Consider the following 26,036-nt stretch of genomic DNA (forward strand, 5'->3'; position numbering starts at 1 on the left):
AGAGATGGTTCTCAACCTGGAAGTCTCTACCCCTTAAGGGGTTGCCTGTTAGATGCTCTGTTTACTTACATTGTGATTCATAACAATAGCAAAAATACAGTTATGAAGTAGCAACGAAGTGATTTTATGGTATGGGGGTCACCACAATACAAGGAACTGTATTAAGGGGTCACAGCATTAGGAAGGTTGAGAACCACTCCTGGTTTATCTGTCCCAGGGAAAAATGGCAGCTTAACTCTTAACAAATAGAGACCTTTGGCCTGTGGAGATTCCACTTTCGTTTCCATCTCTGGAACTTTCCTGGAGCTCGAAGCAGTGCCTGGAACAGAGTATACTTTTACAACCCTGCGCTGTGGGGGTCAAGGGGCGGATGAATTGTTCGCTCCAGTGGCCGCTTGCAACTAACTGTGAACCCAGCGAACTACTGGGTTGCTTTGGTGACAACATAAGGAGACTACAGAAGGCATTGATCATTTGGTTGGACTGCCACAATCTTAAATATAATAATGCATTTCTCATTTAGTGTACCCCATAAAAGGTGTTTAAGACTGGCCAGGCACAGTGGTGCACACCGGTAATCCCCGTGCTTGGGAAGATGCAGCCTGAATTTTACAGCAAGCTGAAAGCTAAGTAACCCAAGGTGTGCACCAAGAGCCGATCTTAACAAAACTAGAACTCGGCAAGACATTACAGGAGAATAAAGCAGACAGTTATCATATAGACCACACAGTGTTCAGCTGCCTCCAGTCAACCAATGAGAACAACGGGGGAGCTCTGGACTCTGGCGGGGAAAGCATCTAGCTTGCAGCAGGTCCCTTCAAGTATAAAAGCAACAGGCATGGAACTCTGTTCAGTGGGATGACTTCAGCACAGCACTGGTCCCTTGGAGTACTTGCGGTCGGAACTGGGTATTCTTTGTGCCTTCCAGTTTCTGGGCTGTGTTTGCAGTTCCTGTTTAGAATCTCAGGGAATATAATATTGAAAGACACAGTTGAACCCATGATAAACTCCCAACATGTAAGCCATGGTTTCTCCAGTCTCTAAAATCAAGGTTGTAGACAGAGGCTCCGAGCTTGTTGGAATAGCTCTTGGCAGCTGATACAGGGGGATTGCTGCCGTTTGAAGGCAGCCTGAGACACAGAAGAAGGACAATCAGGCCTGTTGGGGGATACTTAACAAGATGGTGTTAAAGAAAACACCAAAACAAGATAGAAATCTTGAACCATTTCCGAAAAAAAATAAAAGGAGATACAAATTCTCAAATCAAAGCTAACTCCACTAGATCCTCAGTCAGTTTTGTTTTTAGAGGGAAGTTCAGGAGAGCCTGCTCCCTTTGTCCTGCACAGTTAGTGTTGAAGACCTGAGGTGCAGCTTAGGACCTGGATCTTGTCTCACACAAAACCCTCAAGTGGGGATTCTGTGGCCTGAGTGAGAGGCTGCAGCCTATCATACCAATTCCATTAGGATGAAAGGTGCCTGCAAGACATAGCACCCGAGAGTGTCCGATGGACACTCGGTGGTAGTGAATATCTTCTAGAAACTACATCCGAGACTGTACAGGAGGGCAGGGCCAGCTTCCGCCAAGCCTGCCAAGCCCTGCTGCAACAAAGTAATAAAACGCCAGTGGCGAGATCAGCACATAGATATTGATGAGAACAAGATGTTCAGTGCCTGGGTTCCCAGAATGAGACCCAGCTTTCAGCAGCGAGAAGTAGGAACGCGCCTACCCTCGCTAAACACCTGCCCTCGGCCCATATCCAGTTCCCAACACTGGAGTACAGCTTGCATCTGCAAGGAACTTCCCTTTCCAACAGCAGCCAGCTGTGGTTCTCCACGGCTGACACTAGAGGGCAGGCCACTAAAACTTTCCTGGTGCAATCGGCCCGCAAGTTCTGGGAGGCGAGGACCACATGGGTAGTAGCATGTTTTACTGGACCCTGGTTCTTTGTGGAATTCATGCGTACCGTGTAAAACCATGGCTCCACCCGTTCTTCTACTTTTAAAGTACATTTATTTTAGCCTTCGTTTCTAGAAGTGGAGGTGTCTAGCTCAGTCTAACTGGGAGAGGATGGATCAAATTTGGGGCAAGTTTACAAAGGAAGCAGCAGGCCCTCAGAGGGAATCGATTAATTCCACAAACCAAGAATGTCCTAAGAACCACCCTGTAATAGATTCTGCTGCTGTGGCAAGTCTCTCAAAAAATAAAGTAATAGGCTAGGGGAATGTTAAGATGGCTTTGGTACCTTTAGAGTTTAGTTTCTGTTTCCTGCTTCCTGCGTCCAAACCCTGGAACATCTGAGTACTGCGCCCCTGGCCGTGCGTGTTTCCACTATTAAGTCACAACTCAGCCCCGCCTACAGCAACATTTGCAGTCCCTTAGTTTCCACTTGCTGACAGTGTCTCGCTAGTACCGTCCCTGCCCTGGTGTTCCGGCCACAGTAGCCAGCGTTTATGGAGAAGTTCCAGATCCTTCCTTGGAGGTCTGCAGGATTTCCCAAGAGAAGGAGCAAGCGCCAATGTACCACTGGCCAAGCTTGGGGGGAGGGGCCTGCCAGGTCACTGGGCTCCGACCCCCATTGTTCGGCCCACCAGCTTCCCAGGGCTCTTCTCCAAGAGAGCCGGAAACAGGCGCTGGGCGAGCCACACGCGCGGCAAAAACGATTCCATTCCTGCCCACACATACACCAGTCCGAGTGAGCCAAGGCTTTTCCAAAGAAGCAAAAGCTTGCTCAGAGTCACTTGTAAGAATCTCCTGGAGGGGAGTCAGCCTGGGACCTGGAGCAGGAAGCGAGCCCATAGAAATGTCAAGGGGGGGGGGGTTACCCTGGGGAAAGAAGTAGGAGTTTCAACCACTCTCTGATGAGAAGCTCTGGCTTTTACTGTTCTTTTTATGAATAGCAATTTTCAAATATTTATCACAGAGGCAATCTTTGTGGGAACCAGAAGACAATAAAAATCAAGAAAAGTTTAATCATTTTCCCCAAAGTCCATGGTCTTCATGAGGACAAAAGTCCTGCTAGTTTTGAGCCTTGCAAACAAAGCATAACCTCCTCCGCACTGCTGGTCAGAGCCTGGAGGGAGTTACCAGGCCCCGCAACGTCAGATAAAGAGACATCAACAGGGCCTGCCCATCTTCAGTCATGAACAAGTTTAGTTTTTTGTGTTTTTTTAAAATCGAAATACTTCTGCTTTCTGTCTCTGCTTTTCTTGAGACATTTCTCTTCTTGGGACACACTGTCCTGTCTGGTCTTAGAATACTATATGACATGGAAGCTTTTCCTTCCGTTTGTTCTCAAAAGTATCCTGCAGTAACAGTTCACAATAGAAAGACACTTAAGCTGGTATTTTCCAGTGGGTTAATATGACAGTTTCAAGGGACTGCTGGCAATTACTTTCTTATAAAAGCTGTAATTTTTATCTAGGGCCACTGTGTATTAAATGTTCATAGAACTTTAAATATATGCATATACATATACATACATACATGCGTGTGTGTGGGGGGGTGGGGTGGGGTGGGTGTGTGTGTGTACCCAGCCCAGAATGGCAGGGTCAAGGTCTGGGATCTGTGTTTTGTAAGATTCCCAAGGCATCTGTAACAGAGGACAGCCCTTGAGACAAAGAACACCTATTTGCAGGAACTTTGTCTAAGTTTAGCAGCTCAGAGACTTAGAGCCCCTACAGCCACAAATTTCCCCTCCCCTCCAGGACTGATCAGTGTTTTTAAAAATCAATGTGTGTTCTCATCAGCATCGTAGGAAGTCACCAGTGCAAGTCCTGGAGCTCCATCCCGACCTACCTCCTCAGGAATTCTGGAAAATGGTGGTTTCAGAGACATGGGGTTGAACCTGACGTTCCAGACACACTACACACGAGCTGTGCCCCTGGCCCACAGGCCCTTTGTGTTTTAAGGAGCCAGTCCAGAGCGTTTTACAGTAGCCAGCATCTGAGAAATAATTCAGAAAAGTAAGACGACGTGATCCCACGTAAGGTAGAACCGAGTTTATTAATGACAGCTTTTATTACAATCACTCTCGAGTGTAAAAAATAAAGGGTGATTAAAATTTAAAACTCGCTTGGGCTTGTGTTTTGGCTTTCACTGGATGTGCCACGGGGTGGGGATCTTGCCTGATTCTGAATCAACTGGCCAGATGCAGTTCACTGGAGAATGAGGTAATAAGAAGACAGAAGTGCTAATCCGAGAGCACGAGTGTCCACACTGAAGGACATCACGGGTGACGGCTGTGGTATAGACAGGGGTGAGGTCACGTGACCTCACATCCACGTATGGAACGACTATCTCTACCTATAACAGACACCAATACAAACATGCAGAGCCACATACACCCAAACTGTGGAGATGAGACTTTCGAGGAGTGCCTGACCTCCCTGTGAGCGGACAGACTGCGCCCATCAGTCATGGCGACGCACGTGCTGCGGAAATGGAAAACCGGGCTGCATTACTCCGAATGCTGGCTGGCGAATGAGCCGCTACCACAGGGGCTGCGGTCTGCCCAGCAACTCACAAACTAAAATCTGCTCCCCATGAAAGCAACATCCGGGAGTTATCACAATCTGGGGGGAAATCTGGGGCTAAATTCCACCCTCCCAGTGGGCATGAGGCAGGAGAACCTGAAGGTGGTTTCCCACCTAGCGTCACAGAACCCTGGCTGGCCTTCGGTGCAGGCCCTCAAATATTTGTGCTTTGTTACCAACCTGAGGCCACCTCAGCGAGGACAGAGCTCCGGCCATGCACTAAACTAGGCTTGTTTTTTTTTTTTTTTTTAATTGAATATACAACAAAACTAAAGTTGCAAAAAGGGGGGAGGGGGGGAAAAAGAAAAACCGCATGAAATGCGTTTTGACTGTGTCAGCCCTGCTGTATATCACTCAGTGAGGGAGGATGGGGACCGGACAGAAGCCGAGGGGGATGTCGGGAGAGATGCTGAGCCCACGGGGCATACAGAGACAAGGCTAGGACAACATGCCACAACCACCCGAGGCTGGATACCTATGACGTAAACACCAATGGACACTCTCAAATGTCTCTCTGAAAAGAACATGGTGGATTTGTGGGGATGGGGAATCACGGTACATGCAGGTGAAGGGTCTACAAAAACTTACTATTTAAGCTGCATAAGAAACCATTACAGAGGACTGTGTCATAGCCTTTGCCTTTGGGAGACAAAAAAAAAAAAAAAAAAAAAAAAAAAAAAAAAAAAGAACCAAAATAACGACTGATATAAAAGAAATAAAACAGAACACAGCCCAGAGTATTCCAGAATATCCGAAGAACCCAACCACTAGACTGGTAAGGTGGGGTGAGGGAGTGTTTAATTAATGTCTCTCATTAACCTCATTTTCTCCTTGGATGTCACTGATAAAGCTCAGGCTGGGGTGGGCTGGCCACTCAGAGGGAAGATCAGTCCTGTGGAAACGCAGATCACAGCCTCTGCCACCCTAGCTTGCTGTAAACACCCAGTTCTCTTAAGGGGAAACTCAGGATGCGTTATAATTCGGCCCATTCCACCCTCTCAGAATCTGAACACGGGCAGCTGTTTTCTTCTCTGGAGAATGGCTGCAACGTTTATCCGGAAATGTGCATTTTGAGATTTCGAGACACCTGGCCCTAGGCGGGGCATAAGGGCCCAAGCTGTAGCCAAGATGTGGACAGCACTGTATTCTCCATAAATTCAAGTACATGCGGTGCTCAACCTTTCCCCCCTCTGGTAGCATCCATCCGTCCACCAATTCACAGCTACAGTAGAGATTCACTGCACATCGATCAGCGACCTGCACACTGTTTTGTTTTTTTTTTTCTTTTTCAAAGTTCCATCCGTGAGCAGCACTTCCCAGTTCTACCCCCACGGAAAGTTTAAGTCCTTGGCAGCTCCAGGAGGTGAGACGGCAGGCCTGTGACAAGACCTCTGCAGCCCCGCCATCAGCCGGCCAGCGCACAGAGGGTCAGTCATCGAGGGGAGATCAGTCCAGTGTCTGACAGCAGTGGTTGCAGGGGTCTACCAGCTAGCCCTGACAGCTTCAATGTCACTCACCAAATTCTGTGCCAGGCATATCCCAAAAATCTAAAAAAGGAAAGAAAACCAAGTTAGACGGCGGAATTCAAACGTTATTGGCTTTTCCTTGGCCACTGGGTCTGCCGCCGCCTCCCTGCTTGGTAATCTGATTCTTAAATGGATATTCAGAGGATGGAGATGTAGTTCAGTTGGTAGAGTGTTTATCTCACATACATAAAACCTTGGGTTCTATCCCCAGCCCCATAGAAAACCAGGCATGGTGGTATACATCTATAATCTTGGGTAGGAAGAGGCAGGCATGTCAGAAGCCATCCTTGGCTACACAGCAAGTTTGAGGCCAGCTGGGGATATATGAGACCTGCTCTTAAAAAAAAAAATCTTTAAAAAAAAGAGTGAAGAAAGAGATACTTTTAATATGACTTTATATCTTCAATACTAAATACAGAAGCTGTTCATCTCTCTCAAGCTAACCCTATCCCAAGAGAAGCCATTTCCAACCCTCCCTATGGCCGAGATAGTTCTCACCTCCCTTTTCTCTCTCTGTGGATCTGCCTGGTCTGCACATTTCATGAAAATACCTTCAGACAACATGTGACAATACTGTGACTTCTCTCAAGCACCAAAATCATCTCCAGGTTTGTCCAACGATGCAGTGACTGCTCAAACGTGAAAAGCCCACGCAATCTCGTGGGTTTGCATACTCGTCTCCAGCGAGTGACACTGTTTTGGGAGGTCATAGGATGTTTGCGATGGTAGCTTAGCAAGCAGAAGTGTGTTGCTAGGGACAGTTGTCAAAGGAGTTACCTGCCTCCTGAACTCTATGGCCTCTGTGCCTTCCCCACCACGGGCCCAGTTCTCTGAACCATGGGCCTGAACAAACCTCTCTCCATTTCCTCTGCAAGGTATCAATCGCAGTGCTATAAACATTCATGACCCAACAATGAATTTTCTTCATTTATGTGGCACAAATTAAAGAATTTTAGTGAACATTTTACATAAGATAAAGAAAGCTGAGGTAACCACAACATGCATGCACGGCCTTCATAACTAGGGAAGTCACACATATGGGAGTGTATATGGGAGTGTATATGGGACTGTATATGGGAACGTCAACTGAAGCCCAGCTAGGGCTCTTATCTTGCACAGGTAGGTCACAGCCCAGTTCTTCTATGGATCTCACGGGCTTTGTCAGGTAATAAGCTTTAATATTAAGTCACACATGCAGGGAACATTTTTGCTGGTGACCAGCCTGTCTGGCTAGGGTACTAACTGATCCATTCACCACCTGATGCACCCACCCTGTTCTCCCTGCTGAGGTCAGGTCTATGACCTTCTGAGGGCAGGCTCCACCACATCAATGGGTCTGCAGCCTCCTCCCTCTCCCCCTGAGAGTGGTGAGCCCCATCAGCAAGGTCACAGTGGGAGGCAGAGCTCCAGGCTGACTAGGTGGGTGATGGTTCTGAGTCAGGGACTCAGGCTGGACTGAGAAGTGGGCACCCTCAGGGCACTGTGAAGATGTGGTGAGTGGCTGGTCCAGGGGGCTGACTCAGATGGAAGCAGGGGTGGGGTGGGGGGGTGGGAGATGTTGGGGGGGGAGAGGATACAGACAAGGGATACAAGTGCTGGGTATTATACAGAAGCAGCTGCAGAAAGTAACCATGGCAACTTGTAAGGAAATACCCGGCCAGTCTGCTCTGTTTGTTTTGTCTTGCTTGCTACTGAGGCAGGGTCTTCCTCTACAGTCTAAGCTATTCTGCTGCCTCTGCTTCTGCCTCCCTGGGGCTGAGACTGCAGGCTGAGACTAGCCAAGTCATGCCTTTCTGACGGCTGAGTACTGGACCCTGCCATAAGGACTTACCAGTCTTTAAAAGTCTATGGGTGGATTCTTCAGCGTTTCCAGTTCCTGCTGCTATGTGCACGTGTGTGCAGATGTTTTGGTAAATGTCATTTTTCATTTCTTTTGCATTCGTGGAAAATTTTAAGGTCACACAGTAACTATATATTATCTTCCAAAGAGATGAGCCGTTCCTGCTCCCCAGCTCTAGAAAGGTGTGGGTGATCTCCATCCCCGTGAACAAACACCCACCATTTTTTTTTTATTCATAGCCATCCTAGTGGGTGTGCGTGTGCAATGGTTACCTCACTGTAGCTCAGACGAGTTCTCTGATGGCAAGTGATGCTGCAACTTTTCATGGGCCATTTCTATCTGTGCTGGAGAAATACTAAATACTCTGTTCCTTTTTTATACCGGACCTTGGTAGGTAGCCCAGGCTGACCTTTTTTCTTGTTTCCTATAAGCCATATATGTATACATACATACATACATACATACATACATACATACATACATAGTGTGTATGTGTGTATGTGTGTATGTGTGTATGTGTGTGTGTTTTAGGAATTAAGATTCCTTTCAGGTAACTACTCACAAATACTTTCTGCTATCGTGTGAGTAACCTGAATTGTACTGTTTTCAGTGTGGACGTTTCATATTTTGATGAAGTCCCATTATTTCTGCTTCGTTAGGTGGTTTTATTTTTTATTTCTCTGAAACTCTTTGTCCAAGACTAAAAAAAAACCCTACCAATTTACACTATATTTTCTTCTAGAATGTCACAACTTGGCATTTTTTTAAAGATTTATTTATTTGATGAACGTGAGTACACTGTCTTTAGACACACCAGAAGAGGGCACTGGATCTCAAACCACCACCATGTGGTTGCTGGGAATCGAACTCAGGACCAAGCAGTCAGATCTCTAACCACTGAGCCATCTCTCCAGCCCACAGCTTTGGCTTTCACAGAGAGAGCTTTGCTTATTTATTTTACACCAAGACAGGGTCTGAGTGTGAAGGCCGGGCTGGCTGTGCACTCTTAAGTGACCATCTTGCTATCCTGCTTCAACCTTTTTTTAATGGCTTGCATTATAGGCATACAGAACACCACACTTAGATTTGGGTCTTAAGTCTATTTTAAGTTTCTGTTTATATGTGGTATGAGATAGGCATCTAAACATGATTCTTTTCTAGACAAAAAAAAATTCAGTATTCCTGCACCATTTTTCAAAAAAAAATTTTTTTTAAGTTTTTTTTTCTTTTTTTAAATGTGTATAGGTATTTTGTCTACAGGTGTGACTGTACACCACATGCATACAGTGTGGATGGGGGCCAGAAGAGGGCGTGGGATCCCTTGGAACTATAGTCATAGATAGCTGTTAGCTATCATGTAGGAGCTGGGCATTGAACCCTGGTCCTCTGAAAGAACAGCCAATGCTCTGAACCACTGAACTATATTTTTCCAACTTTGAAAAATCTTTTTTTTCCTTCCCCATTGACTAGTTTCAGTTCCTTTATCAAAACAAAGCTCACAAGAGTTCTGTTTGTAATTTAATCCCATTTATCAATAATGGTTAGTTAACTTTACATGCTTACAAGACTGTCTTGAACCCTATGACTCTGTAGTAAGATGTATTTAGGAAACCAGAATTCTTCATCCTGCTATTCTCTTTCACTGTGTTTGACTACTCTGAGATCTTGTTTTTCCCTGTGAATTCAGGCCCAGCTAGTCCATGACTGAATAAGGAGGTTGGGAGTGAGACAGAGAACACAGAATCTCTAGATCAACGTGAGTGCTGATGCCACTTGAGCAACACCGAGTTTGTAATTTGTGACACAGGATAGCTTCCTATTTAAGTTTAAGAGACCTCTTCAGCTTCCTTCCACTGTGCACCCATCTGCGACCCTCCACAGAAAGCATCTTATCAACCGTCAGCTCCCAGGACTGTCCTCCCCAGTACTAGGGTGAGCTGGTCCAGAGAGACAAAAGACATTGTGCAACTCCACAGAGCTTGGCCTTCCTGCTGAGGTCCCTACTCTGATCAGCCATGTCTGCCCCAACTGTCACAACACAGTTCTTTAAGCCCCTGGGAACAATGGGATGCCAGCTGAGATCCTGGAACCTATCCACGTCTCTGTGGTGAAAGGGAGACAAGATTTTCTAATGTATTACTGGATCTAGACTCTGGCCTTCAATAAACACAAATCTATTAGTTCCAGTCTGTCCCCCAGGACCTCCAGTGTGTCTCAGAAGCTAAGGCATTGAGAGACAAAACAAAGACCTTGGACTGGGGCGGTCTTTCTGGGCACCACTGTCAGAGCTAGCTAGCACCAAGGACCCACATCTTACCTGTAGCAATGCAATGCCTATGAAAATACCAGCCACGATGGTTAAATTGTCCTGTAGCCACTTCTCAAACTGGGGCACACAGCCTTTCGTGTAGATTACAATCTGTTGGTCAACTTCCTTTACAAGGGAAGAGAGCAGAGTGTCACAGATACAGCCTTGTGCATGCGCAAACGCTCCTCCAAAAATCCCTGTGTGCTAAGACATGGGGTGGGTCCCACTCACCGGTTTCTGCCGGGCATCGTAGCCACATTGAGTGTTGATGACATCCTCCTGGGGAAGAAAGGAAGAGAAAACTGAAACTCATTCTTGTTCAACAGAAAGCCCATGCAAGAATGGGTGGGGACTACAGTCCAGTATTAAACATTATAATTAATATTATTTAGCAAATATTATTATTAAATGCCATGCACTTATGAGAGCATCTTCAAAAGTATGTGGTAGAACATTGGGGGCCTTAGACATGAAAGCTGAGGTCCATTATGCAGGTCCATTATGCTGGCGTGTATGTGTATGTGTGCATGTGTGTGTGTGTGTGTGTGTGTGTGTGTGTGTGTGTAGGCGCGCACAATCAGATCTAGGGTCTTATGCATGGCGAATATGTGCACATGCCTTTTAATCTGTAACATTCTGTTATTTAAAGTGTTTTATTTTAATTTTATAAAAAAAGCATTATGTGACTAATTACAAAACAAGACACTGCAGCCCAACATACAGAATCTGTTTGGAAACACTATAGGCCAACTGCCTCCTCCCCTCTGGGGGTCAGAGTTCATGTCATAAGACAGACCTGCTGAAGGATCTGTTGCCTAGCGACTCCTGGAGACTCTTCTTGTTTTTACCAGGGACAGTTGATGTAGGACCCAGAGAGAAAACAGGGAGCGTGCTGGCAGGTACACGCCCAGGCTACCTGAGTGGGTACCATGGGTCCCAAGCTGGGCATCCCGCTGCCACATGACCCGCCTCAGAGGAGGAAGACAAGCTGGCTAGAAAGGGGTCACAGGAAGGGTGGCACAGTTCTGAGTGATGCTCTGCCCCGCTGATGTGCCCTCCAGAGTATGCGCCTGCAACTTAAACCTTAAACCTGAAACCTTAGCCTCAGGAGAGAGCACCATAGCCCCCAACCTTGCAAGAGGCGAGCCTTAGGGACTCGCCTGCGCCCACTGTGCTCCACCATGGGCAAGGGCAGGCTTGCCCAGGAAGGGCAACAGTCACTCCCCACATGGGGCACACTAACGCTTCGTTCTGGCTTCTCACTTATAATACAGACAGTTCATATTTTCATTCTACGAACCACGAACGTGGTGTGAAGTGTAAACGGGTGTAGCTTGCGGATGGACTCTGTTTTCTTTCTAGAGTAAAACCACAAACAGCAGCCACTGCAGCCATCCTGCCCCCACGCCACCCACTGGGCCACTGCAGCCAGCGTCCCTCCTCGTCCTGCCTTCTTTACTCCTGAGTCCCTTCCCAGAGACCAGGCGAGAAGAAAAGGCTTACTAAACCCAAGATACTGCAGATAGATGGCTCACATGTTATAAGGAGGGACAAGTAACAGTCACTCCCGGCTTTGTCCCCTGTCAGCACTGTTATTTGGGGGAAGTCATTTATACTCTATAGGACTTGGTGGGTTTCGTTTTCTTCCCCAGAAAGGGACCTCCCATGAGTCAACACACACCAAGGCTCAGAACAGGAACTCATGCCTGCTAAACTAATTCCCACTATCCTGTCCTGACTGGCAACGCCGGAGCAATCGCCCTCCTCTAGGACCTACAGTTAGGCTGAGCTTGTGAGAAGAGATTTTCTGAGACAGAAATCACTCTGCTGTCACACCCAGGCCAGCCGTGAGCTGCCGCTCTTACCGCAGGGTCTTTAGTGCAGCAGGAGAACGGTACACCGCATCGCTCTCGGCTTGCATTGGAATCTGTGCAATTGAAGTAAATATTTAGGTTCCAATCATCAGCTCCAAAAGCCCCACAGCACTGCCACTAGAGCAAACAGGAGAGAGTTAGAAAGGACGTCTCGGGTGGAGGTGACCAGCTACCCGTGCTCCACCCACACGACACCCATCCCTGCCAGGTCCGGCACCTCAAACGTTATTAAGTTAAAATGAACCTAAATAGACCCTGGAAAGCCTTCCAAAGTAATGTAGGCTGAAGGTTCCTACAGATGTTTTGGCGTGGAACATGTGGTGGGGAAGGCAAGGGCAGTATACGGCAGGGCTCACGGTAAGTTTGGCTTGGTCACGTTCTAGGATAAACCAGAACATTCTAAAAGGAAAAATAAGATGCTAGCACAATGGTAACATAAAACAAGGCAACCCTGGTTGTGCTTAAGTTTTGATCATATCCTACCAGTTCTTAAACAGTTTCACTGAGTTTAAGTGGTATCAGGTACACAGTAGACACTTTTGATGAGTTCTGATATGTGGGTAACACAATAGAACAGTAGCCACGTCACAGGACAGTGAATGTCAGGGCTGATGTCAAACACAGGTGAGTATGCCTCTATAATCATAGAGGCATAACTTCTCATTATATTCATCATTTATTTATTTTAGGTATGTGAGCACACTGTATCTGTCTTCAGACACACCAGAAGAGGGCATCAGATCCATTACAGATGGTTGTCAGCCACCATGTGGTTACTGGGAATTAAGCTCAGGACCTTTGGAAGAGTAGTCAGTGCTTTTAACCACTGAGCTATCTCTCCAGCCCATAATTCAGTTCTTAAATTCAGTTCAATTCAAATCTTAAATAGGGACTGATCATGTACTGGATTATCTTGCCTTCTTTTGTTAAATAAAACTAATAACCCTTGGCCATTCTAAGGCTTTCAGGACTAACAGCTACATCAAAATATGTTTAAATCCAGAAGACCAGAATCACATGAAAGCAGCGTTGCTGAGCAGAGCAGGCAGCACTTGGGAACACATGTGAACATGGGTTCTGCAGGCTCCGCCGCTCCTCTGGGCTAGGGCCGGACACCACAGGTTTCCCGTAAAGCCTCATCGGCTCTGTCACGCCAACTAGTCAGGGAGAATACCCGGGAAGTGGAGAGCTTGCATCCATTACGACCTAACAGCACGGGGGAATCGCCTGAGCCGGTGAGACAGGGCTCAATTTCACACCTGAAGATGCTTGCTCTAGTCAGAAGCCACTGAGTGAAACTAAGACCTCAGTCCAGTGATGAGCGCCTGGAGTAGAATGGCCTACCTCAGTACCCACCCCATGCTGACGCAGTGTGGCCTTGACTCAAGCCAAATGTGATCCCAGCGCAACCTGGATCTGTGTGGTCTCCGATCCAGCTCCAAATACTAAAGCCATGGACACCAGGGACCAAGGTCACTTGGACTACTCCAAGTTTTTTTGTTGTTGTTTTTTCCCCCCAGGGCAGGTGTGAGAGGACCTGCCAATCTGTAGGCTAGTAACATCTCGGGCCTGAGATGAGACCATGTGCCGCACTAGACTGTCCCAATATCCATGTGTACTAGATAGTAGCTCAGGTTTATTCTCATTTTACCCTCAGGAAAAGAGTTCAAGTTTCTGTCAGTCCACAGCCTATGAGTCAGTGTGTCTCTTGGCTCCTCGACACTCTGAGTGACATAACATCTGCCTGTTTACAGCAGTCACATTCAGAAACCTGTGTGGCAGGCAGGGGCTGCCTATCTTCCACTTGTTAGAAGGCAGCGGGCCTTGCGAGTCTCTAAACTTTTAGTTTGGACTACACACATGTGGGCACATCTGAGGGACTTTACAAACAAATAACCTTGCTAATTATATCATTGTGAGCTACAGGGGAAAGAGCAAGGAAGGCTTGTGTTTAATCAAATAAAACTCTAAACATAAATAAAAGCAATTTTCTCCGAAGGCTGACAAGAGGGTAGCGTGGTGATTGCCTTTTTGCTTAAGAGTTGCTATCTTCCTCTAATTTAACACATGCTGGAAGAGGTGAAATCAGAGAGTCTCTCTCTGAGATACAAACAGGAGCCGTAGAGCGAGGAGAAAGAATCAAACAAGCAAACAGCCAGAGACCAGGCAGAAGGGAGTCAGCTGGGCTTCTCCAGCTGGCAAAGACACACAAGGAATTATGGGAGAAGATGTTTCCAATCGCAACTTACGTATTCCTGGGTGAAGTCTATGAGGTTCTGCAGATCAATGTCATCTCTGTAGGCTCTGATGTTGTTATTAATGAAGAAGTACAGCTGGTCTTTGATCCAGTCTTTGAAAACAAATGCCAACACCCCAGCAGTGAGTTCCAGGAAGAAAATAATCCCCAGGAACACAGAAAACTAAGACAAAAGAAACACACAACAGGGAATGGGTTACAAGGCCTTAGCTCACAAGGAGAGAGCAGCTCCTCTCTGAAAGGCAATGTAATTACAGTCGGTTGCTACACTTCTCCAAACTGGGGATTTCTGATTCTTAAGGTTTGTTAATGGAATATTATACTCCAAGAAAGGACTTTAAAAAAATTAAAGATCACTTCATAATCGCATTTTGGAGTCTCTGGTGTTCCATTTGATAATTAACCAACAAAGCCCAAATCAAACATTGAGTAATAGGAATTTCTCATTAGCTCCACATTAAGGCCTAATGAATTGCTCCTGATTAATGTACTGCCAGAGATGCATGAACAGTGCTCTGCCTGACCTCTAGGAAGCCTCTTTCCTAACTTGAAAGGTAGATTATCTCATGTTTTATAATCACCTGTCCCCTGCAACCGTGGCTTGACTCCACACACACTACATTATCGCGTTGGGAAATAGATCTGCTCATCTAAAAGAGGCTGGGGGGGGGGGGAGGGGGAAGTAGGAGGGGCTTGGGACTGGAACAAGAGAACAGTTTCCAATCATGGAAATGAAACTGGGGGCACTCTCTTGCCTCCTGCCTGGGAACCAACCAACACCAGGAAACCCTTTAAATAACACCCCAGTGCAATCAGAAGGGACTTCTGGCTAAGGCAGATAACAAGGTGTCCGGCTAGAGAGCAGGAGGCTCTGGGGTAACTGCTCAGCACCCTGGGGAAATTTCCCTTCCACCCAGACACTTCAAAGAGGCTCCTTTTAGTCATCCTGACTGCCAGCTCCGCCCACGGCCATTTCCACACCTCCTTCCTCCCACATCTTTACCCTCTGCAAACCATTTTGTGATCTTGAGGTGCAAAAGTGGGAGGCCATGGTGGGTGGACGGTGGGGTGTGGGCATTCACACGGCATGGAGTGACAGGTGCGTCTTTGTGGGGGTGTGGGGGGAGAGAGCCAGAAGGACCAAAGCAGTGCCTGACAATCTAGGATGCTGATGCCAGGGCACAAACTCCACTTCCAGTACCCGGGGTTCCTGCTTGTCTTTCCTCGGTGAGGATGGAAAATGTGAAGTTTTTATTTACTGACAGTACCAACAATTTGTACCTGGAAATAAAATGTTAAGTTATTAATCATGAGTGGTACCAATAATTTCAAATTGGGTTTTTCTTAGAGAAGAGAAGAGAAGAGAAGAGAAGAGAAGAGAAGAGAAGAGAAGAGAAGAGAAGAGAAGAGAAGAGAAGAGAAGAGAAGAGAAGAGAAGAGAGAAGAGAAGAGACGAGACGAGAAGAGAAGATTAGCATTTGTGCTCCTGCAAGCCCCTTGTCTGTACTGGGCAGTGCCCAGTACATAGACACATGCAGTCCTCACACCAGTGATAGAACAGAGCCTGAGCTGCTACATGAGACAGCTAGGCAGTCACAGAGAGACTGGATTTCTGCTCTCACCCCCAAAGGATAGGTATGTTCACTGTGCAGTGGCCCTGGGAAATTCTCTCAAGTTACATGATATACATGTCAAATATTGAGTCCAAACTCAAAATCAAATATTTGGCAGAGGCCTTCATGCCCAGCTAACTCCCCCATTTCCAAAGGGGCAGCAAGTGACCTGAAGCTTTGTTTGATGGCATCGGTCAGCTAGGAAACGCCACTTCTATTTCACAGTCCTGCCTCTTGCATTTTCCCCAGAAATCCTCCTCGTCTTAGGACAATCTGATCTTTGAGGTTGTTTGGAGGCACGGTGACATTGTTTCCTTCTTAGCTCACAGCCTTGCTGGGAGAAACTTCTTGGCCAGTTTCTATTGTTAGTTCTAAACAAAGAAAGGCCATTTAAATAGTCTCTAACACAGAAAGCTAAGAATGCAATTCTTTTCAAATCCAATATGGGACTTTAGGGAGGAGATTACTACAAGTAAAACCATGTTCAAGGAAACCATATTAAAGGGACCTCGTATTTGGAAGCATGGAGGTTTCAAACTGTCAGGTCGTGAGGCAGATAATGGGTCACAGCAAAGCTGAGTGAATCCAGGTCCCCGCTTCGCGATGCCTCTTAAGACTCCGTCCGTCTTTGACTCAGTGAAGAGAGGGGAGAAGGGAGAGATCACATGAGCTTGTGTAGCAAGGGGCTAATCTGGAAGATAAGGCAGCTCTACGCGTGGAAAACTAGCCACCCCCATCACGCACAGGAAAAGGAGGCTAGCTGCTCGTCAGACTATATCTGAGAGTGATGGCGCCCAGGTCTTCCTGTGTGTTGTGAACCACATGAAGAAGGGATTCAGGATTACAGCCTCCAAGGCTTTCAGGGAGCCAGGGCTGGGCCAAGTCAAAATGGGTTCCTAGAATGGACATGGGAGTCTTTTCCAGAGATGCTCAAGGAAAAGGTACCAGAGAATATTCTAGAAGATGCAGTGGGGCAGGAGAATCACACATTGTGTGGCTGTTCACACTCATTCTAGGACAGACTCTGGTGTGGATGGCTCTAATAAGGGGCACAGCGACCAAAGCTGTTCTCCGGAAATTCTCCTGGCCTCCCTCATCATGGGAAGGCGGGTCCTTCTGATCCTTTCTCTGTTCTTAGAGAAGAGAGTGAACACATTTTCTATAGAAATCACTAGAATGTCCATCTCCACACACAATGAGGCCAAACTCAATTCATACCAAGTATCTGGCAGAAACTGACGGACTCGGGGCCCTGTGATCTAAGGCCTCACTTTCCAAAGGTGCAGAAAGCAACACGAAGTTACATTTGATGACATTAAGTCCTCAAGGAAACCATTTTTGTATTTCACATTGATCACTCTTCTGATTTCCGATCCAGATCCGGAGCCCATGCCGCTGTTCTGCTGGAAAGGAGCCCCAAAGGGAAGGCTTTCCCTGCTCATTCTCTGCTGTGCCCCAGAATCCTCCACACCTCCTGCTAAGACCCCTCCTCTACAAATACAGCTGGTCAAACAAAGGAGGATTTTCACCTTTACTATATCACAATGGTTAGCCAAATGGCGCAGGCTGGACAGGCTATAGAAGCTGGGTCACTGCCTAGTTTCCCAGGGCTGTTATCTGTACAGCTTTCTGCTTACAATATTCACCGCCAACACGTGCACACTCAACACCCCAGCCCCCATACATCTCATTCCTTCCTAAAACTACTTTAGGGATTGAAGTCAAGTCTGTTGCATTTGGTACAAAATCTCCACCCATGGCAAGACAGGGTGGTGTTTAGATTGCCTAAGAGCAGGAGTCCAGGGCAAGGAAAGAGCAGGCAGGATTGAAGAGCGCTCTTGATCTTCCTTCTTCTTGAGCTTCTTGTGGTCTGTGAGTTGTATTTTGTTTATTCCGAGGGCTAATATCCACCTATCAGTGAGTACATACCATGTATGTTCTTCTGTGATTGGGTTACCTCACTCAGGATGACACTTTCTAGTTCTATACATTTGCCTAAGAATTTCATGAATTCATTGTTTTTAGTAGCTGAGTAGAACTCCATTGTGTAAATGTACCACATTTTCTGTATCCTTTCCTCTGTTGAAGGACATCTGGGTTCTTTCCAGCTTCTGGCTGTTATAAATAAGGCTGCTATGAACATAGTGGAGCATGTGTCCTTCAAACTGTGGGTGCTTCAGTTTTTCTGAGAAAGGGAACAAAATACTCACAGGAGCAATTATGGAGACAAAGTGTGGGGCAGAGACTGAAGGGAAAGACTGTCTTACCTGGGGATTCATCCTGTAAACAGTCACCAAACCCTGACACATTATGGATGACAAGAAGTACATGTAGGAAGGAGCCTGTTATGGCTGCCTCCTGAGGGGCCCTGCCAGAGCCTTACAGATACAGAGGCAGATGCTAGCAGCCAACCATTGGACTAGGCATGGGGTCCCCAATGGAGGAGTTGGAGTGCAGACTAGAGGAGCTGAAAGGGTTTGCAGCCCCATGGGAAGAACGACAATGTTAGCCAACCAGATCCCCCAGGGCTCCCAGGGACTAAGCCATCAACCAAGGAGTAAACATGGTTCCAGCCGCAATTGTGGTGGAGGAATACCTTATTGGGAATCGGTGGGAGGAGAGGTCTTCTATCCTATGAAGACTCGATAGTTGCCCCAGTATGGGGAAATGGGGGAGGGTGTAGGTGGGAGTGGGTTGGGCGGAGGGGCACCTTCTTGGAGGCAGGGGCTGGGAAGAAGGCTTGGAAATTTTCTGGGAGGGGGGAAACTGGGAAAAGATATAACATTTGAAATGTAAATGAAGAATATATTCAATAAATAATAATAATAATAATAATAATAATAATAATAAAAAGAGCTCTCTTGAAATAAAAGTGGCCTGGGCTGTATTTTTTTTTTTTTTTTTTTTTGCCCAGGTCTTTGGTACACTTACTATCCTGCCTGCAGTTAAGATTGTCATCTTGGTGTAAAAGAAGACTCCGGATCTCAAACTGAGAGCAGGGTTTGCAGTACTTACAAACTTGAGAAGGAAGGTGTTTTCCCGAAGTGCTCCGATACACCCTGCAAACCCCAGAATGAACATCACTCCTCCCACCACGAGGAAAAGCCACACAGGGTCAAAGCCACCGAGGTCAGTGATGGACGAGATGTTGGAGAGGACACCCTGGGAGATGAAAAAAAAAAAACACACAAGGACTCAGGACACTAGGCCAAGCTGTCAACAGCGCCTTCCCCTCCCAAAGGACTCCTCCAGCAGTCATCTGGCAATCAGAATGACTGCAGTCAAGAGACCATGTAAGGGAAGAGGAAGTGGGGAAAGGAACAGGGAGGGAACAGGAAAAGCAGAAGTAGGGAAAGACTGAAGGACAGGAAGGGAGGGAGGGAGGGAGGGAAATGAATTTCTTTGCAGGATCAACCGTGCTTATATTTTTGGTGAAATTATAAATAGCCAACCAACAATAATAAAAACACTGTCATCAGGCTCTGGATGGAGAAAATATAACTGGTGTCTTTGCTGCCGTGCCCTCAAATACATACTGGTCTGAGTAAAGAGAGAATGTAACAACAAATACGCCTCCTTGGACAGAAAGTCATTCTAAGTCGCCCAGGGCCACTGGCAAGCCCTTAGTGTGGTTTTAGACATATGGGGTGGCAGAGAAGCTAGGAGCTTAAGAATGAACTTTGTAGGCTTTGCTGCAAGTGCTCACAGGCCTCCCAAGGTAGAGCCCCCCCCCCAGACTCCACCCTTGAGCCTCACGGGAGGCCCCATCGAATTTAGGTCCCAAAGATCCCACGCGTCCACTCCGCGTTCACATGCTCCTCGTTCACATGAACGCGCTCCCTGTCGGAGGCATTCGCTACACTTCAAAGACTGAGATTAAAAACGAACAAGTCACTCCCTTACTTTCAATTCCTTTATTCTTCTACTACATGAGGAATCCACAGTGATCTTATTTCCCACACGCAATACCCATTTAAAAGAACTCCTTTCTGAAGTATAAGAACATGTCAAAGACTGCCAGAAATTATGATACCGTTTCTTTAAGATGTAATGTACATACATGGATTTGGTCCATGAAGGCCAGTGACAGTGTTTTGGGAATCGAGAATCAGAAACACCCAGAATCCTCACTATTTGATTTTCCTATTAAATTTTTTTGAAACCTTAAATCAAATCAGCTAACTGAAGTGTGATTTGCCATCCAATCTGAAAAAGATAGAGAAAGAAAATCTTTTTACACGGCACTGTCATTGACCTGGAACAGGCCTGACACATTTGATTTTGGATGAGGAAGATGTAAGCTGCAGCAGTTTGGTGATGGGCTGAAGGTCACGGGTTATTTTAGAACTGGAGCAGATGTCTGTCTCAGCACTTCCTGATCAGGCAGGCCACGCAGTTGCCTCCGTGTGCTTCCCAGGCAGTGCCAATCAAACCAGAGTGTAGGAGTCTTCACTTTCAATCCATCTGAAAGTTGTTGAAACATTTGGGAAATAGCATTTTAGGGCTTTTGAGTTGTTTCCTTTTAGGAGTGCCAACTTTGGGACAACAAGATGTGTTTAGTGAAAAACTACAACATCACACTAAACTGTAACATTTTAACATAGTAGAAATGACAGAGGGCTTAAGTAAAGTCAGAGAGGAAGGCTGGGCAGTCTCCAAGCGGGGAGACAGAGGTTGTGTGCCCTAGGCTGTAGCACCTCCAGCACAGACTCATGGCTAGGCCCAGTTTTGTGTTTAAGCTTTGAACTTGGACATGCACCCCAGGTGGAGAAAACTGGACAGAGAACACAGAAACACCAAAACAAATCTTCACTTAAATAATTCAGAGAAAAAAAATGTTGCCAGAGAAATCAAATAGAATGTAGCCAGTGGTTCTCAGGGCCCAGCTCTGGAAGGAGGGCAGCCCCTCGGCTTGCCACAGCTGTGACAGTCTTCACACCTTGTTCTGTCAGCAGACAGGCAGGCTTTGAGAGCACATGATGCAATTTGAAAAGTTCATTATTGGAGAAGTATTGATTTGCTTGGCATGAAAGACAAAGAGGTGGAGGCGGAGGGGAGAGGGAAACGTGTTTCTTTTTCCTCACAATTTCTAATTAAATATCTTAAATCGATGCATCAGAATTCCTTTTCAGTTTTAAATGTATTAAGCATTTACAGTGTCTCTGTGTGTGCATATGTACATTGTGTGTGTATACATGTGCAGTGGTGTGTATGTGTGTGTGTGTATACACCAGAGGTAAACCAGAGGGTGTGTGTAATTCTTCAGGCATCATCCTCTTGATTTATTTTTTACTTTTATTTATCTTTTTGAGACAAGGCTTCCTCACTGGAGCTCGGGGGCTGGATGATTACCCTGGCTTGTCTGGGCCCAAAACCCCAGCGTTCTGTTTGTCTCCAACTCCCCGGCTCTGAATTATAAACAGAAGCCACGAACAGCTTCTCACATGAATGTCAAGGGTAGAATGCTGAGGACTTCAGGCTTGTCCATGAAGCATCATACTCACTGAGCGATCTTCCCCGCTCTATTAGGTTTTTCAATTGTATTTAGTTATGTAAGGCAAGTACAACTATATAATGTACTTTGAACTGGAACTCCACCTCGGACTCCCAGTCCTGCTAACCACCCCTTCCTGGCTTTCCCCCATCCCTCTAGTCCTCTCAGTTTCCCTAGACAGTTTGACCTTCACTTTGGCATCATCTGCACACACTTGATTTTATGTACATATAATGTCTAATACTCATAACATTGAGAAAAACATTGGAATCTGTCACTCCAAGGCTGAACTTGTTTGCCTAACTGGATGATCTCCATCATTCGTTTCCTACAAATGACAAGTTCGTTATTCTTCATGGATGAAAGCAATCTCTTGTGTGTACACACTGCGTTTCCTTCATCCATTTCTATACTGGTGAGGCTGGTTCCATGCCTTAGCTGTGGAGAATGGTGCAGTAGCAAACAGTGCTGTGACAAGTGTCCTTGTCCTGTGTGGACTGGACAGGAAGACAGCTAAGTCATATGGCAGTCTCGTGTTCTGTCTTTTGAGGACACTCCACACTGAGTCTCAGTGACCTGATTAGTTCATATGTCCCCAACAGGGCATATGGGCTCTCTTGTGTCCCCACACAACCACTGTCTGGTATCTTTGTCTCAATGACCACTATTCTGATAGGATCTCAATCTTGCTTTTACTTACAGTTCTCTGATGGTCAGTTGAACAGTTTTTGATGTTTATTGGCCATTCGTATTTCTTCTTTGACAACTGTCTGTCCACTAGCCCCTTTGGTTTGGTTCATTTGGCATTTTCTATTTCTCCATATAGTCTAGATATCAGTCCTCCGTTGAGCCGCAAAGATTCTCACCTATTTTGCTGTGACTTCACGCTGATGCTCCCTTGACTGTGCAGAAGTTTGGTCATTTCATGAAATCCATCTGTCAACTGCTTTCTGAGCTCTGCTTCCTCAGAATTGGCAGATGTCAATATTTTTTTTTACAGGTTTTTCTTTTCTTTCTTTCTTTCTTTTTTAACTTTCATGTGTGTATATGCACACTAGTGTGCAGGCACCTGACGAGGCCAGAAGAGGAGTCAGAGCCGCCCCCGGAGCTGGAGTTAGGTGTGATCTGCCAGATGTGGGTGCTAGGAACCAAATTCCAGTCCTTTGGAAGAACAGCAAGCACTCTCAACCAAGAAGTCGCCTTTCCCACCCCATGCCAGTGTCTGGATGCTAAGGTCTTAGATCCATTTGGAATGGATTTTTTTTTTTTTTTTTTTTTTTTTTTTTTTTTTTTGGTGCACAGCAAGAGATAAGGATCTAGCTTCTATCTTCCACCATTTGTTAAAAAGACTCTTTTCCCCACTGTATAGTACTAAAATCTTGTCAAAAACTCAGGCAGCTGTAACTGCCTGCCTTACACCCAGCCCCTCTATTCTGTCCGACTGATCTAGGTGTCTATTTCTGTGCAGTAGCAGGCTGTTTTGTTACTACCACTCTGTCGTCCCTGAAATAGGCTATGAATCAACTTGAAATTGTTCTTTTTTTTTTTTTTTTCGTGAAGATTCTATTGTCTGTCTGGGATCTTTTGTGCTTCCAGATGACTTTAAAATTTTTCTTCTATTTCTGTGAAAAAATAGCGTTGGAATTTTGACAGGTATTGAACTGAATTTTGGCGACTGCTTCTGGTAGCATATTCACAATATTAATGTTTCCAAACCAGGAGCAATGGGAGGTCTCTGCATCTTTCTTCAGGGTGTTAACGTTCTCATGGTAGAAATCTTTCACCGCCTTGGTTAAGTTTATTCTTGTTTGGGTGACTGTGAATGAGGATGCTTCCTGGTCGACCCTCTCAGGACGTTTGCCACAGTATACGGGCAGACAGCGGATGTTCTATGTGAATGTTGTCTCCTGTTACTTTGATGAAAGTGATCATCAACTCTGAGTTTTCCAGCAGTGTCTTCAGAGCCTCTCGTGTATAGATTAGATCAGCTGTAAATAAGGAAACTGATTTTCTGTTTGTATTTCCCTATCTTATCTTATTGCTCTGGCTAACACTTCTAAGTACTACATTTAATAGAGTGAGAAAAGTGTGTGTGTTGGGGGGGGGGGGGAGTCTGAGGAAAAAAAAGCTCAGTGAACAAGAGATCCCTGTGCAAGCAGAAGGACCTAGAGCTCTGTGGCATGCACATAAGAACCAGGTGTGGTGGCATGTGACTCTAATTCCAAAATGGGGGTGGGGAGTGGGAACAAGCAGACCCTGGGTTTGGTGGCCAGACTGACTGCAAACATAAGCTGCTAGTTTAGTAGGGTGCCCTATCTTGAACACAAAGGGAAGATAGAGAAAGACAACTTGAAGCTCTGTTCTCTGAGGGCACCTGCACGCACTTGTACACACACACATACACAAGATTTAAAATAATAAAAATAAATCCAAGTAACGACCTTACAGAACTCAATAGAAGGAACATAGCTCAACAATGTGATAAACCTACCATTAGCATTATTCTAAATGCTGAGTCATTTCTGTTGAAATCAGGAACAAAACAGGAACGCCTGCCCACAGAGGCCACTTATGTCAGATCCCCCCAAAACTGGAGTTAGAGGCAAGGGCCATGCATGTGATGATTGCATTTACTGATTTATGTAAACCAGCTTTGCACCTCCCAAATAGAGCCAAGTTGATTATGGTGGATATTGATCCTTCTGATATGCCCTTAAGTTTGGTTTGCAAGGACTTGGTTGAAAATGTTAACTGTTCATTAGGAAGATTAGCCTTCCTTCCTTCCTTCTGTAGCCGCCAGCAGCTACATGTAAACCAGGTTACCTGTTGAGAGAATTTTGGGGTCATAGGGAAGAGCAGCGAAAAGAAAGTACGGCTAAGTCAATGTTCACTGATCAAAGCCGTAAACTTTAATGGCGCCGGACCTTTTAACAGTTTGGGCAAACCCTCCCCCCAGACTCCAGGCTGAGTTCCGGTGGAAGTTGTCTAGCTTCTCTTGGAGGTCTTCGTCTTGACTGCTCCGGCAGCTGGGTGGGTCACCTGTTTAATTCAGGAATCCCTATACACGGAGGAACAATGAGCTTGACCTTTACTACGTGCACTCCACCCTAGGTGGAGCAGGATCCTGGCATTCTGGGAGAAGTTAACCTTGACCAAAGTCAAACTCTGACCAAGTGCAAGACTGCCCCAATATGGCTCTGTACATGTCCTCCCTTTTTTTATTAATTTGAACACGAGGAGGTAGAAAACAAGTGGATAAATATCCTTCATAAGAAGGCGGGCCTTAACCAGGAGGGGAAGCATTGACCGTAATTCCTCTTAAATATTGTATAACGTCTTTTTCAGAGGAGGGGTAATAGGCTCCCTTATTATTTTAAGGACAGCCTCTCGACGTTAACCCCTATGCAATTAGGTGTACTTCCTGGGGACTCAGAAGCAGAAATTCACCTCCCCATGCAGTGCTTTGCCTCGCACGTCTCGCTGGTACCCATGTTTGTTCAAAAACAAACACACATAGATCTGAGTTCTATGTGGCTCCCTCTTTGGAGATCCACTTGTGTAAGTTTTGAAGCCAGGGGGGTCTGCAAGTGTCTTTAACAGACATGTAATCTCTCCATCCAGGTGAGCCTGGGTGGAGACAGCCAGTCTGCTTAACAGACAAGGTCAAGAGTTAAAGGTGGAATAGGATTAACTTGTCCCAGAAGTATCCAATTCAGTTGTAAATGAACAACTTTAAGGACCCAAAGCTTGGCCTCTGAGGTGGGAGAGGTAGCCTTGTGAATCAAGAATTAAGCTGTTACTTCTCAGGAAAAGTGGAGACTATATGTTAAATTAACACAGCTGGCTGAAGATTGTTAGCCATCCTCAAAATTGGAATCTTCAATATTGGAATTATTTCTAGACCAGTCTATGGTTGAGTCAGCTGAGCACAATAAGGAGAAGAGTCATTTTAACTCTTCTAATTAATTTTTCCTAAGCTAGCATAACAGTCTCCATGTTCTGTCCCGCAAAGTCTAAAAGCTTGAAGCTAGGCAATTTATCTAACCTGGGACATTTAACAATTGAGGTAAGTCAAGAACATATACCCAATATAGCTCTTATGTTACCATGGTCTGGGCATTCAGCAAGCACACAGTCAGCATATCTTCTGCAGCATTCTGTGGAAAAAACAGAGGACATGCCTTCTCCCCCAATATTAAATCAGGATCATGGCATATGTTAGTAAGTGAATTCCTTCATTTCACCTAGACATCAATATGTCTAATTACAAGATGTCATATACATTTAGCAAGGAGTTTCTTGGCATCCAATTTTAAAATTTTAAAATTTTCTTAAAAACATGTAAGCATAATTTAAATTATATGCACAGGGACACAATTTCCCCTCTCTTCTTTCTTCCAAGAAGATATTGTTTTATTAATTTAAGTTGGAACACAAAGTATAAACCATAACATAGGCAATAACTATGTAATTATATAAAATATAGTTGCTTTTTCTGTTAGAGCAGTTGCAACTAGACAGCCTAAAAATGAATCATTAGTCACATGTACATATTTTTTTAATCTTTTAAATTAGAAATATGAATATCATT

At 45.6% G+C, this 26,036-nt stretch overlaps 1 protein-coding gene across 2 annotated transcripts in view; it reads right to left on the reverse strand.

Annotated features, from left to right (window-relative positions):
- Positions 1 to 3,984: 3,984 nt before the first annotated feature.
- The window catches only part of Tspan5 (tetraspanin 5), a 178,595-nt gene continuing 156,543 nt past the window's right edge, over positions 3,985 to 26,036 (reverse strand). The window contains exons 3-8 of one of the 2 annotated variants that reach the window (XM_052179141.1): positions 18,967 to 19,113; positions 14,331 to 14,501; positions 12,073 to 12,198; positions 10,439 to 10,486; positions 10,217 to 10,333; positions 3,985 to 6,080 (exon numbers count right to left, since the gene is read on the reverse strand). In XM_052179141.1, the coding sequence (XP_052035101.1) occupies positions 6,015 to 6,080; positions 10,217 to 10,333; positions 10,439 to 10,486; positions 12,073 to 12,198; positions 14,331 to 14,501; positions 18,967 to 19,113 (675 nt within the window). In that variant the 3' untranslated portion in view covers positions 3,985 to 6,014. Of the gene's footprint in view, positions 6,081 to 10,216; positions 10,334 to 10,438; positions 10,487 to 12,072; positions 12,199 to 14,330; positions 14,502 to 18,966; positions 19,114 to 26,036 lie in introns of those variants that run through there. The other variant, XM_052179142.1, reaches the window with a different exon arrangement.

Source organism: Apodemus sylvaticus, chromosome 4 (genome assembly GCF_947179515.1).
Source record: "Apodemus sylvaticus chromosome 4, mApoSyl1.1, whole genome shotgun sequence".
Taxonomy (NCBI): domain Eukaryota; kingdom Metazoa; phylum Chordata; class Mammalia; order Rodentia; family Muridae; genus Apodemus; species Apodemus sylvaticus.